The 15684-nt window shown below is 35.9% G+C and overlaps 1 protein-coding gene across 1 annotated transcript in view; it reads right to left on the minus strand.

Annotated features, from left to right (window-relative positions):
* The window catches only part of OTOGL (otogelin like), a gene marked incomplete at both ends in the record, with an annotated part of 90268 nt that overhangs the window by 40885 nt on the left and 33699 nt on the right, over positions 1–15684 (minus strand). Inside the window, 4 exons of the mRNA XM_079547603.1 lie at positions 1009–1155; positions 1623–1757; positions 13862–14000; positions 15119–15226. Of these exons, the coding sequence (XP_079403729.1) occupies positions 1009–1155; positions 1623–1757; positions 13862–14000; positions 15119–15226 (529 nt within the window). The remainder of the gene's footprint in view (positions 1–1008; positions 1156–1622; positions 1758–13861; positions 14001–15118; positions 15227–15684) is intronic.

A 15684-nucleotide genomic window follows, 5' to 3' on the forward strand; every position in this document is an offset into this window, starting at 1 on the left:
AGACCTGAGCCCCTTGCTTATTATTCTGTAAAACAGAATAATAGCTATATTTTTTCTTTATTGATGGCTGATAAATCAGCAAATACGTGAAGTATTTTCTGCCCATAGAAACAAAAGCCTACAACAGTGTTGCTTTAAAAAGAGATTAAATGGTTACTGAAACTTTGTCTTAGATTCCAAAATATCTGATATTTTTTTTCTAGCATGAAGCCCTTTCATTTTCTTTTCTTTTACAGAAAAGAGCTTCCTCACAATACATAGAATCACTTCCGATATGGAGCAGGGATGCAATTACTGAATTTGCTTATAAAGTTACTACATTAGGACCCAGAGATTGAGTCACAGAAGCACCAAGGAAGATGTTGATGTAGAAAATGAAGAAAGAGCAACTGCAAAGAGAAAGAGCCTCATGTTCTTCCCTGCATCATGCTCTTAACCCTGTCACAGTATACTTACGTGGTTTAAATGTCAGTTCTTGTCTAGATCCTTTCTTGTAACTCATTTTCTTAAATTTATACTCAAGATACAACACCATCCGTTCATCTCAGCAGCCTCCTCTGCAACTCAGGGTTCAGTTCCACCATTAGCCTAACACAACCTGTGCTATAAATGAGCCCTCTTCTGCATTGAGAGCTATGTATTTACTGCAGATTCATTTCCACTGTTCTCAGAAATTGGGAAAACACGTGAGGTAACTCAAATCTAATCTTCTTTTCCCACTCCTAAATTAACTTTGAGTCAGAATTGAATCACTGTACATCTTCAAGGTTACAGTGTGTGGGGCAACAGAGTAAACATGCACGTAAAAACCACCCCTTTCTTTTCAGGGCTCCTGTCATTAAATCACATCCTTAGTCATATTTTACCTGGGAAACACTAACAGCTGTTAAACTGCTATATCACTAGGAAGGCAAGTCAAGAAGAAAAGGTAATCACAGCAATTCATGAAGGTACAACATTAACAACATTGAGAACTACATAAAATCCCTAATTTTTATTTTGGCTCACCTTCCATTGAGGTCCAACTGTAACATGCATCATGGTCTTCTTATCCCACAGAATTGTAATATCCTGTTCTGGAAAGTGTATCACAGTATAATATCCAGCCATCCAAAGCTGATAGTTGGATTTGTTTTCCTGTCCCTTCAAGGTACTCTGACAAAAATGGATATCATTAAGATCTAATAACATAATTCTACCACAGCCAATTAGTAATGTAAAGTGTATACAAAAGCATACTTTATCTGCACTGTATAGCTGAATCAATACTATTACTAGAAATGTTGTTTAATACTTTGATATACTATGTTTTGGATCATTCAGGTTTGCTTTCATTATGTACTTTGGTTTAACTTTCAAAACCAAATGGTGCAAAATAAATCTCAGCATGGTTTGACTCCTTGAGGTTTTAGATCAGTCTTCTTTGTATGAAAAAAAGAACTTGAAGAAAACGGTGAAAAAACAGTATTTTTTCTGGGAGCTGACGCTTTATTCAAGCCTAGACTCTTATACTGCATCAACCCAGACTGGGAGATATTTTCCAAAAATATGTTCCTTTACAGTCATAACTTCAGAATAGTTGTCTTGAAAGGCTACCCAAAAAAAGAAAGAAAATAACTAACCTGCTTCTCAGAAAGTTCACTAAAATAAATCTCAGAGTCTCCAACAGCAATGAAAATATTCTTCGAGCAAACAATATCATTATCAAAGCACTTTTTGTTCTGAGCAATTACAGATATATTAGAGTTGTCTGTGCTCTGCAACATGAAGAAGAAATCATCATTTCACTTACAGATTCAACTGTGCTTTGTTCCTGCATATTTATTCAAGCCTCATCATCAAAAAACAACTTAATGTTTTCACGTCTTCCAAATTAAATTCAAGAAAAATAAAGGAACTGTGTTTTAAATTCTAAACAAATTCAGATTTGGAGTTAACAGAAAGAACCATTGCATTTAATAGTGAGATCCTGTTCTAAGGACTTAACAAACTGTTAGGATTGATCTAGCCCTAAAATAAAAGTCTGGTTTAGTCTTGTAAAACATACTTATATGTAGAATCCAAGACTTACTGTACAGTATGGTTGTCAAAATTGAGACATGTTATTAAAAGAGTTTTATTTTTGGACCAAGGTACTTGAGATCCAGCAGTTCATATTTCTGAAGCCAAGAAACCTTCCATCTGTCAGTAGTAGATAAAACTATTTTTTTTTACAACCATCCATCAAAATTCAGAAACCCATGAGACATGCTCATTGAAGCAGGGAAAGGTTTCTGCTGACAATTTGTTTGTGAGTGGGTTTTTTAATAATTGTTTAGTTTTTTAACATCTAGAAGTATCATCTATTCTGTTGTGTTTTAGTTTACCAGAGGGCTGGTATCTCACATTCAAATATAAGCCATGCACTCCCAAGCCTGTATCTGTTGGCTTTTTTTTTACTTCTTTTATTTTACTTCTGTATCAACACTTGCAAATCAACAAGATGCAGTAATTATGCACAAGACATGAGAGAGCTATCTTCATAACATTAATATGCCAGTAACAATGCTTCTGAAAACAGTTTAATTTTCAATCACATTCAGTCCTACAGTCATTACAGACCTGTGACAGATATGAAATAAAAATCCTGGAGGTGGCAAGCTCTGTGTATGAACTCTGAGTCATTCAGTCCCATAGGAGACACTTGGGTAGTTCTAAAAACAGAACGATGTTTAAACTTCTCTTTTTACTCCCACCCTTCCTTAAGCCCTCTCTGAGAACATGACTAGCTAGAACTAATTGCAGATGCTAATGGGAACAGTGGACAAAGTGAAAACGTTGGCTCTCAACAGCTAGCCAGTGTTGGGACCTCCTCCTGGCTCCAAGCAGTGCTCTTGGAGAGCTCCGCTAAGCCACAACAGGAGGGATTGCTGCCCTAGTTTGCTCCCTCAGCACCTCTCCCCAGAGCTTCAATGCATCCCTGTAAGACACAGGGAGCACACCCCTAACTACTTATTCCTTCTGTGCTTATCAGAGTTCAAGAATGAAAAAACGTATCAGCAATTGTTTCTCACCAGTGAGAAATACTGAACATATTCTTGCTGCAGGAGGCAGCCTTTTTTTCTTTTTTTTTTTCTTGTTTTTTTTTTTCTTTTTCCAATAAAAGCTAAGGTGACAAGGCTGTTTTAAAGAACACTTTCAAATTGAAAAAAAAAAAAAATCTGAAAAAAAAAAAAAAAGACAAAACCAAAGTGTAGAGGAATTTTTGGTGCCATGCTGAGGTGCTACAATTTTGCAGCCCCGAGTCTGGCATGGTTCACAAGCCAGAGGGTACTGCTGGTTGGCATACAGGAGACTCTACAAACTCATGCAATGAGCATAAGGTACAGGAGACTGCTAGCAAGCTTTATGTTACCACAACACCTGGGTTTAAGAAGCAGGTGGGTTGTGTGTGTTAGCAACACAGCAGTTAAGATGGGTTAGGTAAGGATGAGATGCCAGTGGTAAGGGGCTATAAGACAGCTTTTCACCATTTAGCAGTGAAGATCAGTTTAAAAGCAGTGGAAGATCAGTTTAAAAGCAGTGCTTTCTTTAGGGAAGAGTGAAGTTCATCTGTCCTGTTATAAAATTTTTTTAGGCTGCACTCAGAATAAAATTGGTCACTACCATTTTGGGAAATACACCGCGTTTTAATTAAGCCATGCTTGCTGCTGGAGTCAATCCAGTAATTACTCGTCTCCGAGTCAGATAACAGCCCAAAGCATTTTTGGATTTATTGAAGGTGATGTGGTAAATTAAAAAGGAGACAAACTCATTAGTTTGGTAGATAGAATGCAAGCCGATCCATCCTACGCTGGCCAAGTGAAAAGTGAGCAAGGAAGATACTTCCCTGCCATGAGTGAGTTCAGAAAGGGGCTTAGCTTGCAGTCTGTGGGTCTAACTGATGCCTGGAACATCATGGGCTGTTTTCATTGCAAAGTTAATTCCTCCTCTGTTATCTTAGCCTCATCAAAAGAGGGTCCTCTGTGTTAATAGGGAAGCAGTGACTTCACTGTAAGAAAAGAGATGGAGGGCTTTATTTTAAATAAGGACAGCTAATTCAGGCTAATTATCCCTCAGTAGAAATACACCTTTTTTGGCAATGAAGACAAGTCTTTGGAGCAGCACTGGGTAGCTGTATTAGCTTTGCTAATTGAAACTGCTGCCTGTGCCTTCTGACAGTCCAGGCCAATCCCTTCGGCTGAACAGCATCAACACACTCGAGGCACAAAGTTTTTGTGTATTGTTGGGATTTGAGCCAAGGGTAAAAGTTGAGTTATATTTCAAGTTAACTCTGCAGCAGAGAGAAGGCTGGAGACAGGGAATGTTTTGCTGACCAAAGCCAGAACAGGGAGTCCTGAAGACATGTGAAGTACTTCCTTACTTGTAGAACGGCACGTTGGTGTTAAATTACTGGAAATGGAACAGGATGGAAATATAGAGATGGGAATGCAGTGTGATGTTGTTTAGTAGAACTACAAGTAAAACAAATATTTAAGAAACAAAGCAGATTCATCAAATAGTGCATATTCTGTATATTCTCTCTTTCCCTTTAGATCTTAGACCTAAGCCTAAATATAAAAACATATTTATGTATTATGTATCTCTTGTGGCTCAGTGCTTTCAAGATAAGATATGCTTTATATACAGACCCTTGCCATACTCTCCATTCATCTCAATTTAACAAAAGGGGTTCTTTTCCCAATCGTGCAGTACCAACAAAATTCAAATTACTCCATTGCTATGATGGTCTTCAAATTAGTCAAGTTCCATCTCTCTAAACTGTAAACTGTATGTGGAACCACATAGCTGTGCAGACCAGCCTTTGTCACTACTGTTGGAAGAATGTCCGAGTAGATACTAGGAGCATGTCTAATAAATAGCAAGGTGCTAGGGGGCATTGTTGCTTTTCTTTCTATCTTTCTTTCTTCTATTTTTTTTCTTTTTTTTTCTTCTTTTTTCTTTTTCTTTTCTTTTCTTTTTTTTTTTTTTTTCACAGTCTCTTTCCAGGGCAGAGTTGTTCTTTACCTTTTTAGGTAAAATGCACCCGAAAGGGGATGTACTACAGTTCATCATGTGAAACCTACTTACGCTGACAGAAACTAGAAATAAAATGGTTTTCCCACTGCAAGAGTATCTTCCCACGTAAATTACCATATCCAGCCTGTTCCAACTTAATATCAGTTTCTTTGTGATAACATGGAGTTGCCAAGCAACAAGGAAGACAGAGTCACAGATCTGGGCAGTCAGTCAAGGGCTCATTGTCAGTCCTGCTTCTCAGAACATTCTTTTTCTAGACTTCGCTGCACTTTTTTTCCATATTCCTTCCTGTACAAAAAGGCATAGTACTTCTATCTTTTTTTTAAGTAGCACTTGGGAATGCTAGGGCTTATTTTTGATAGAAACTTTCTATTTCAATATCCCATTAGAAATTTATATCAACCAATAACAAAACTGTGCACCGCTCTGACACAGTCCCACAGTGCAGCCTGGGAGAAGACAGTTTATAGGTGGCTGTGTTTATTTTCTTAGAAATTTTCATCAAAATCTCTCTAATTCCATTATTGATAACCTGATTTTCTCTTTTTTTCTGCGTGTTTTGTTTCCTTCCATATGCTAACTTGCAAACAAGGTGTCCACAAAATCTAGGGACATCAGAGAACTGGACAGAGACAGATACAGATCAGCCTTGTTTTCCTTTTGTTTTCATAATCCATTAGAAGTTTGCATATGTAGTCACATAAACAAACATACGCAATAAGATTGAAATATAATGTAAAAAATAGATATTAATTCAAAAAGTAGAATTTTCTTTCTTCTTCCTGCATATTTTAAGAGAAGCACTATTAACGCAACTCAGACAAGCTTTTGGAAACTTTAGAATTAGTTTGGTGGTTTTTCACTGCAGTCAGAGTTTCTTCGAAGTAACGTAACATTTGAAACCATTACTTCAGCAAGCTTGAGGCAAGGAGAAGTATATTAGCATCATAGGCTAATTTTAGTGAGCACTTAAGTACATATACTAAAGTGTTTTTGGAGAGCAGGCAAATGACTTGGCACCCTACATGATCTTTCTCCACTAGTTCCTTGTGCCATTTTATAGGGCGGTTCATCTCCAAATAATTGGTGAAAACATTAATTACTCCAAACACAGTCACGGTTTACACCAAGAAGCACTTCTGATTGGAAGGCTTCTTTCTTTTTGCTCCTATGATAATTTCTCCTGTGTCATTACAAAACAATACAGATACATTATGTATAACTTTATTTAATCCCTCATTTTGCAGCCTGTTCAAATCTGTGTCATCAGCTTTCCCCATAGATTTTCAAACTTTGGAGCAATATTGTCCAAAGTCAGCAGATGGCACTGATACATGCTGTCTCAGTTTAGGAGGAAGTCCACATAAGTGTTGAGATGCAACATAATGGGAAGGATAGTAAGTGATGCTCTCACAGGAAAAAGAAAAGGAGTAATATTACCTTTTTTTTCTCCAGATGTTCTGTATTTCTATACAAATATTTTAAGGCAAGAAAAATTTGGAACTAAGAATCTAAGAGCTAAGTTGCTCATGCACATGCACACAAATTACTTCATTTTCTCAATATCTGTGTCAGATCATGTTATCATTTGCAGTTAAAATATGACAAAGAAACTTGCAATAAGCCTATGGGATGTGATACATTCCTACTACTGCAGTACAATTGAGTAAAGATGGAAGAGACCAACTGAATAGAATCACTGAAAAAATTCAGGAGATTATCCCAGCTACCGACTCATTCTCAGACTACTTACAGATGTTTGCTAAAGCTTTCCTTTTTCTTTAAAAGTGACTTCCCAAAATGATAAAATCCAGATAGAATAAACTCTCAAGGACTCTTGAGAAAGATCCATTGCAAGTATGTGTATATTTATACAAGCAATAGGAAAGATAAATCATCGTATCAGTTTTTCTACATTGCAGTGATATTTTGTATTAATTTTATGGCAGTGTCTTCCGGAGTTTTATCAATAATACTTTTTAAATTCAGATAAATATCATAAATCTACACCTAAAAATGTGCAGTATGTAACAGGGAATATTTTTCTTGACGAACTTCATACCATTCTTTTCTAGTCAGCATTTCTACAGTTTTGCAATTTTGGTGAAATTAAGTAGAGAGAGCTGGGACAGGCTTGGGTTTTCATTTTTTTTATATATATTTTAAGAGAAATACAGTAAGACTTGAGAAGAGATCCTTTAAACAGATTTTCTTTTGCTTTACTTATTTAGTTTTGCCTGCTTGTGTATCAGATTTGGCTTCTGCACAGGTCACATCACTGCAATCCTTTTCTAATTAAAAATGAGATATCCTGAAGATTAAGGTTTTGGGAACATTCAAGTATTTCTTTCTAAGTGACACATTCTGAAACACAAGCTGTTCTTATATAGAAATCAGCAGCGCAGTTGATGTCATTTTTAAATATCTAAATAATTACTAATATGGAACTTGTTTGTATTGTACTGATATATACTGCATGATAAAGAAAAACATTTTATTGCTGTTCATTTGTACTGATAAAGCATAACAGAATAGAAAAAATAAAAAGGAAAAAAAAAAAAAAAAGGATAGGATACAATGGTGATAACTTTGTCCAACAAATGAAGGTCTGGACACAAAATCTGGAACTTGCAAAAAAAAAACCTTTTTTTTTTTTTTTAGATTTAATGAATATTAAATGTGTTTATCTGTACTGCTCTAGGCTGAAGTTTAGTTTCCATGCATTCAGAAACAAAAATACTCATATCCTAAATTAAACCAGAGTAACTTTAATGCCCATCCAGCTTCCAGAGTGAGAGGCCATAAAGTGCTAAGCAGCCCCTATGTGTGACTTGCCTGAGCACCCTCTTCCATTTCTTTGCTGACAACATATTATACAACTTCCTGATACAGCTGCAAGATGCTACTTTTTCCTCACCTTTTACTGCTTTATCAGTAGAATGTGGGCATCAACCATTTGCAAAACTTTACCCAATATAGGGGACCTAACTGAGGCAGCCATTCTTATGGTGATCTGGCTTTTCCTACAGTCATCAGATTATATTTTAGAATCAGTATGGGCAAAGGACTGATGGATGCTGAACATTAGTCCATTAGCAAAACTCCGAGGTGAAAAGGTCACTTTCTTCAAACTGAGTGGTTACTACATAGCAAGATCCTTAGAAAGAAGGTTTAATGTCTGAGGCAAAGCATGCTCCTCCAAATTTCCAGCCTTGTGGCAAGAAACTTCCCCCAAGCCTTTCTTGGAAACCTTCCATGCTAATCTGCACAAACTGAAAGAAATCTTTCCTTTGTTGGAGGATAAAAGTGATTCATTCACTGCATAATTTAATGGTCTGAAGAATCAGGTGGTGGAGACAGAAAGGCATGTAGAGGTAATTGAGTCCGAAATCATTGATCTAGAGAAAATGGAAGCAGAGCATAAATCCATTGCCAACTGTAATTAAATCTTCTGCTCACAGATGGGATAGAACAAATAGAAAAACAGGTACAAGCCAATGTTATCTGAGCTCTGAGCTGCCCAATTGAAGACTAGGATCGAAGAGTTGTATTCTACAGGGATCTTGATTCTGACCCTTGCTGGACTTCCAGAGACACTGAAAATAGGGGACATCCAGAATGATTTCTTCTAAAATAATGGGGTTGATAGAAAGCAAACAGCTGGTGTTTTAGCAACTAGGCAAACTATTCACAGTAAATAATATTTTCCCTGAAAAGTAGCCTCCCTGTTTTGGACATTGATTTGCACACAAATCAATGTCTAGAAATGCATTGTTATTTCTACACAGTTAATGTTGCTATAAATTACCTGACAAGCATGCATGGATCTACAGTCCTGGAATGAATGATGATGAAAAATGTTGAGCAAAAATAAATTAATTAAATATTATAAAAAGATAAGTGAGATATAGGCTACTTCTACCTCTTCAGACGTGTCAAATAACTGAAGAATTGTTGCTTTGTGCAGGGTTGCTGCACCTTACACACAACCATCCTTTGATGAATTTAGCAATCCAGTTAAATACATCAGCAACTAACAGGTGAAATATAATCAGCACATCAATCAAATTAAGCATTTGAACAAAAAGAGCAAAAACTAGGAGCTTCAAAATTGTGTCAAGTTACAAAATAAAGCATATGCAAGAAAAGAGCTTCCTCACTGTATTCTTCAGGGCAACTAGCTATCTAACACATGGGATTGCTCAGCAGTAGGATAATAATTTGGGAAACTGTGATACTGGCTTAGATCATGTTGGGTTAAATAAACCTCTTTCTCAACAAATGGGCTCCCATGTGGTGTCTCTTGACCCTTCTAATTGGCATAACTAGTCAATTATTTCAACAATGTCTGGTGTTACTTCCATGGTCCTTCAACACATTAAAACTAGTGGCAGCTTTGTCTTTAGAAGAGTCTTCATGGTCGCAACAAAAAGATTTAAAAAGTAGCTTTAATATGGTGAAGAACACAGTCCCTCTAAACTATCCTTTGAAGTCAAATCAGAGAAAATATAATTCTATTTCTTGAAAGAGAACAAGTCTGAGGGGCTCTGAAGTGCAAACGTATTGACTGTATACACCTCAGTAAATAATATATTGAACTGCATGACTGGAAACCACCAGTAGGGTAGAAAGAAGGGTAGAAAGAAGACCAACATATATAATAGATAGCAATCTTACTGTAAAAGCAAAAGTTCTATGCAACAGGCAAGTAGAAGAAATATACTACAAGTATACAGAACACTAATTAGAAGTTTGCTAGAAAGTATCACTTTGTTTGGGAAAGAATGCAGTATCACTGAAGACAGAAGACAAGCGGTAAAATGGAAGAAATCAGGGTATTTAAATATTTTTAATCAGGAAATTGGCTGGCATGATTTCATCAATACTCTCTGGATAAAACTAAGAGTTTACATGATCTACACTGATAATAGAAAAACTAGATGGTTTTCTGAGGTATTCTTGTTGCTTGTTTTTTTTCTCCTTTCAAATTACTGAAGCAAGCTTTAAAAGGTTAGAAGCAAATATTGATGTATTCTCTGTGAATGTCACCCATCCATACATAAACTTTACTTCTCAGTGTGTAAGGTAACTCCTAACTCCTTTGTATCTTGTTATGAAACATTACTGCCCTAATATTCGTGATTGGTGAATTAAATAGTCATGGTCATTGTCTGAGTAATGTATACATATCTGTTGAAATAGCTATAAAGGGCTTTTTCATTTACCTACTATTGCCTTAAAAACATCTGAAAGGTGATATTGGTGTTAAAAACAAAGATTAAAGTTTCATAATTGGCTGAAAATCAATACTTGATTTTTCCCCCACTGGAGCACAAGAGTTCATTATTGAAAGCATAATAGATAGTAAGGATGACTTCTTTAGTAGAGAGCAGTAAAGTGACAAATTGAAAGGCTGTTCAAACATATCACCTTCAGGGAGGCTAATAGCCAAATGAAACTGCATGCTGGTGAGGTGGATGGGAATGGTGTTTTATCCTGCCACCAGGGACATGGGATCCAAATGATAATTCTTGGACTCAATTCTATGTCAAAGTATTAGTATGTCAATAAATTTATTGTAGTTTTAGTTTCCGTTGTTGCACTACTATGGCACCTTTGTTTAGAGTATTAAGATAGCAAAGATGAAATGGTCCAGTTCCCAAAGGAAAAAGAAATAGGAAAATGACTACAAGGAAAAGGACAAAGTTATTACAATCTTGTATATATGTATATATACAATATATATATTATATATGTATATATACATATGCACATACATTATTATGATCATGTCATTTTAAATTTCAAATTTTTGATGAGCCTTTTACATGTTATCCATAAAAATCGAACTCAAAACAGTACTGAAAACTACCAGTAAATCAGTGAATTTTGCAGTAATAACTATCAAATCTGAGATGCACTGTAATACCTTGCATGCAGGTATAACCTGAAGAACACAGCACATATGTAAGTTTATTTTTAAGCAAGAAATGTAGATATGTTGGTTTATAGGATAAGTAGCATGGTTTAGGAGACAAGGCTTCCCTGGACATCTCTGCCTGCCAGGGTGTTAGGTAAGACATTTAAACTTTGCAACTTCATATGCTTTCCCACCTTTCATCTGGCTTGTCTGTTTGGATAGCAGGTCATAGGAGACAAGGCTCTCTAATATAACTCCTGTATAAAGAGAAGCTCAAGGGTGATTCATTATATTACTCTGACACTGCTATTTATGAAACAACACTGCACATGGCCAAAATACAGCTTAGGATGATTATGAAAAGACAGTCAGGGAACCCTCTCCTCTGTCGAACGAGCACTTGCTCATGCTATCATGTCTGCACACGTAGTGCATTTTAACCACATCAGTGTGTGGTTAATACTGCCCATACATATGTCCTATCACTGTGGTGTAACCGTATACACACAAATAAAAGCCTATGTGAAATCAGAGTATGGATAACACCTTTGATTATCACTCAGGTTGCCACTAGTAAGATGACAAATAGATCTGCCTTTTGTATTTTTCTCGCATAAAATTTAATCCCTACATATTAATAGGTAATTTAGTACCTATCTTCATGACAGCATAATCACAATTTTTTGCTATGTGCACTGATCTGCATTTTTCATTCTATCACGTAGAGTTTTCTGCTATAAAATACTCCTAAATTTTTGGTGGTCTGCTTCTGTTTCAGCTGTTCAGACTGCTTCTGTACCATCAGCACTCTTTCAGCTCAGTCTCCACAAAACCTTTTCAAAATGGTTTCTGAAGATGTTGAACAGAGCTTTCAGCATAGATCCCCATGGGAGGTCTCTGAGTTCTCTCAGTTCTTAAAAAAAAAAAAAGATTATTTATTCTTGTCCTTTAACTTCTCAGATTTAATTTAGAGCCTGGATTCTAAAAAATATTTGTCAAAAACTGTTTCCAAAAGTTTTTAAGTCTGAAAATACGCATACATTGACCTGATCATCCTTATCCTTTTACTTATTATCTTTACCGAATAACTCAGAAGATTCAACTCCTGTAACATTTTTTAACAAAAAGAACTCAATTCTCCCCCAGTATCACGTTATTATCTTTGTAATAACTTCAATCCATTTCCTTCATATGGAAATCAGATGTGCTGGTCTATTCCTGCCAAATTCAGTCAAGAAGCTCTTTTAAAATATTTGGTTATACTCCCATCTTCCATTCCTCTGATTCCAGGATTACACATCACATAGTTCATCAATTCTGTATTTTAGTTCCTTCAAAGCTCCTGGGCATCTGCCCACAGTCCCATCTTCTAATTCTTTCTATTTGCCCCTAAAACTTTTCCGAACATTTCACATTCAAAAATGAGCCCACAATTATATCGTCTCTTCTAGACACACTTATGCAATGCTTGATTTGTTATCAACATTCCTTCAATATAGATCAAGTTTTCCATACACTAAAGAGAACTGAAAAATCATGAAAAAAATTAAGCCAAACTTTCTCATGTTAGCTAAGTGTGAGGGAAAAATCTCAGAAAGCTGAAAAATAGATCTAGACAGGCAGCTGTCTCATCACTTAGTTTACCATGTTCACCTGATGAAAGGACTACTTGCAGTGTTCCTTCTACATGCCTTAATTATGTGACTGGCAATTTTATTCTTGGACTCCAAATGATCCACAGGTTTTATTTCCAAATAGGTGTTTTCATATGCTGCAGAGTAGTAGGTGACATTTGATTGTAAAAGGAAAATATTCACACTAAGGTTTGATGGCATAAGAATTAATAATTGACAGTCCAACTTTCTACCTTATCATATCACAGAATCATAGAATCACAGAATGGCCAGGGTTGGAAGGGACCTCAAGGATCATGAATCTCCAACCCCCCTACCACATGCAGGGCCACCAACCTCCACGTTTAATGCTAAACCATATAGGCAAGATGATTTTACAGGTGAAGTAAACTCTAATTTTTTGCATAAATGGATTTTTTGCATTAAAGGAAGAAGGCTTTTACCAAGGTTCAAATGTCTTCAAGAGTAAGAACTATTTTCTGAGACTACATGCTACATACTAGGAGTTTTCTGTGATGTATTCTTATAGAAAAAAGTCTGGGGCCAATCTATTTTACTTCACAGCTGTGAATACTCTTCAGAACTGTACATGAAATAAACTATTTGCAGTAGTTCTTTTAAAGAAACCACTCTTTTTCTTACAGTTAGACATTTAGGGTTGACAGAAAATGAATATTCTTCTAAACACCTTATTATAAATCAGAACAGACTCTTAACCTTAATAATAGCAACAATGATAACAAACAATAGCGTTGTTAGTAATAGAATATATTTCCAAATGTCAGTAATGGTATTTTTAAACAAAAACAAGGCTAGCAATGTACTGTAAATGTGTGCTCTGAGGAACATTAGCGTGCAGCTGCCAGACAATCTTAATGAAGGATTTCATTGTTCAATTATGAAATCATTGTGTTTGATATGATTATACACATACACTCCAGATCTGATGCAGATCACTCACACCTAGCTGTAGAGCAGCTTCCATAGCGCCATTCTTCCCTAATTATGATGAAAGCATGGTTAGGGTAGAATAGAAAGCATTGATTTCTATACTTTTCCAGACCATGCAGTTACGTAATGACACACCATTGGTCCATTTTCAAATGAACAAGAACACAATATCACTGACAGAATCGTCCTTTGGATGCACCTGTTTTTTTAATGTTTGATTCTATATATTATCTCCCGATGTTCCAAATATTTGTCCTCTCATGGAAAATTTGAACTTATATATGAACAGTTCTCCTACCTTTAGCAGGTAAGCTTGGCAGTCACTGGCGTAATCATACTCCAGGCCATCAAAGGTATAATAATGTCGATCTCCATAAATAGTGCATACAGCAGGACAGGGGTAACTAGTGCAATTGAATACCCCTCTCCGACAAACACTGCAAAGAAAAGCAGCAATCAGTATCTTCTTTGTCTTTTTTAGGCCTTGAAGTGCAGAGCTATGCTGTGGATTGCCTTTGAAGTTCTTACTGACAGTGGCAGAAAAGTGTTGTGTTTTGTCAGCAGCATATAGATACAGCTTCCATTCACAATCAACCATTATGAATGGAACATATTCACTAAAAAAAAATGTATTTTTTCTTAAGAAATATTGATGATTTTTCTGAGATGTGAACTACATACATTCAGTGCAGAAGACATCCAGTTGTTACCTGTAAGATTTCAGGGTATTAGACTAATGGAACAGGCTTAAGAAGTAAATGTTCATACTTGGATGGATTACTTCCCCTACCAGCTACATTCAGTGAGCAGCACAAATTTGTTCCAAGGTAGGAGTCCTAAAAATACTGACAGCCTTTAGTTGTGCATATATAAATCTATAAGCTCAATCAATTTGCCAATGATGTTTAAAAACCGTTAGGCCAAACTTTCTTTTTTTTTAATAATTCTGTATGTACAGAAGTAAAGATAGATAAAGATAGATATTTTGGCTAGTAAATTATAAGGGATGAAAAACTCTTTTGTGTTAACGTGAGTCAGGTTCTTCAGAAAAGATGCCAGGAACTATCCCATTTTCTGATACTAATGTTGGTTTTTTATTTCCTTTCTCTTTTTTTATTGTCCATCTCCTTTCCTTATGGTCCCACGTACTGAATGTTAAACTCACACTGCAAGCTATCCAGATCCCAAGAAGGAGACAGTTTATCATTGTTATATATTTAATTTCCCTTTTTCGTCCCTGGTTCTCTTTCCTGGTATTCTATTGCCAAAGACGTGTGCAATCAAACATTTGATCTTGATGACTTTTTAACTGAAGTTACAAAAAAAAAAAAAAAAGAAACTGAAAAACTGAAGTTATCTGCTGCTTCCTTTTCAGACAAGAAGCTTTCATACAAAAGTTTTTCTACTTTTTCAAGACTTTGAGCTTAATAAAAGATATTTCCTCCAACTGTCTTTAACAAGCATAAACATTTTTTTATTTTCAACATACTCAACACATTTTCTATGTCATTTTCACTGTGTGATTAGACAAGTATGCGAAATACATGCCACTCACCAGGTGTAACAAGGCGTAGCTATCACTTCTCCTGATAGAAATTCCCTGTCTTTCCAGGTGCATGGACAACTGTCAGGAATATAACACTTCCCTCTATGCTCAGCCATCCTTTAAAATAAAAGAATTACTAAGATAAAAATGTAAGTTCACAAGTACATCAATACAGCTCAATGAAAAACAATAGTTTTTCTATGACATCTTGTAAATATTAATGTATTTCTGTGTTAAAATATAATTATTTTATAACACTAATGCTCTCTAAAGCTAACTCCTAGTTGAGGCAGAAGCAAAGGAGTAGGAAGAATAGCTAGAAAATCACAGAATCACAAAGTGATTGAGGTAGCAAGAGATCTCTGGAAATCATCTGATCCAAACCCTCTTCTCAGGCACAGACACCTAAAGTCTGTTGCCTGGGACCAAATCCAGCCAGCTTCTGAAGATTTCCAAAGAGGGAGACTTAAATAGCTATGCTTGAAATCTGTTCATCACTAGAGCTTAGTCATCTGCAAACATTACAAGTTTCTGGAAGGGGATTTCTAACTGTCTCATTACACTGTGATCTGTGC

This window comes from Tetrao urogallus (assembly GCF_951394365.1).
Source record: "Tetrao urogallus genome assembly, chromosome: 1".
Taxonomy (NCBI): domain Eukaryota; kingdom Metazoa; phylum Chordata; class Aves; order Galliformes; family Phasianidae; genus Tetrao; species Tetrao urogallus.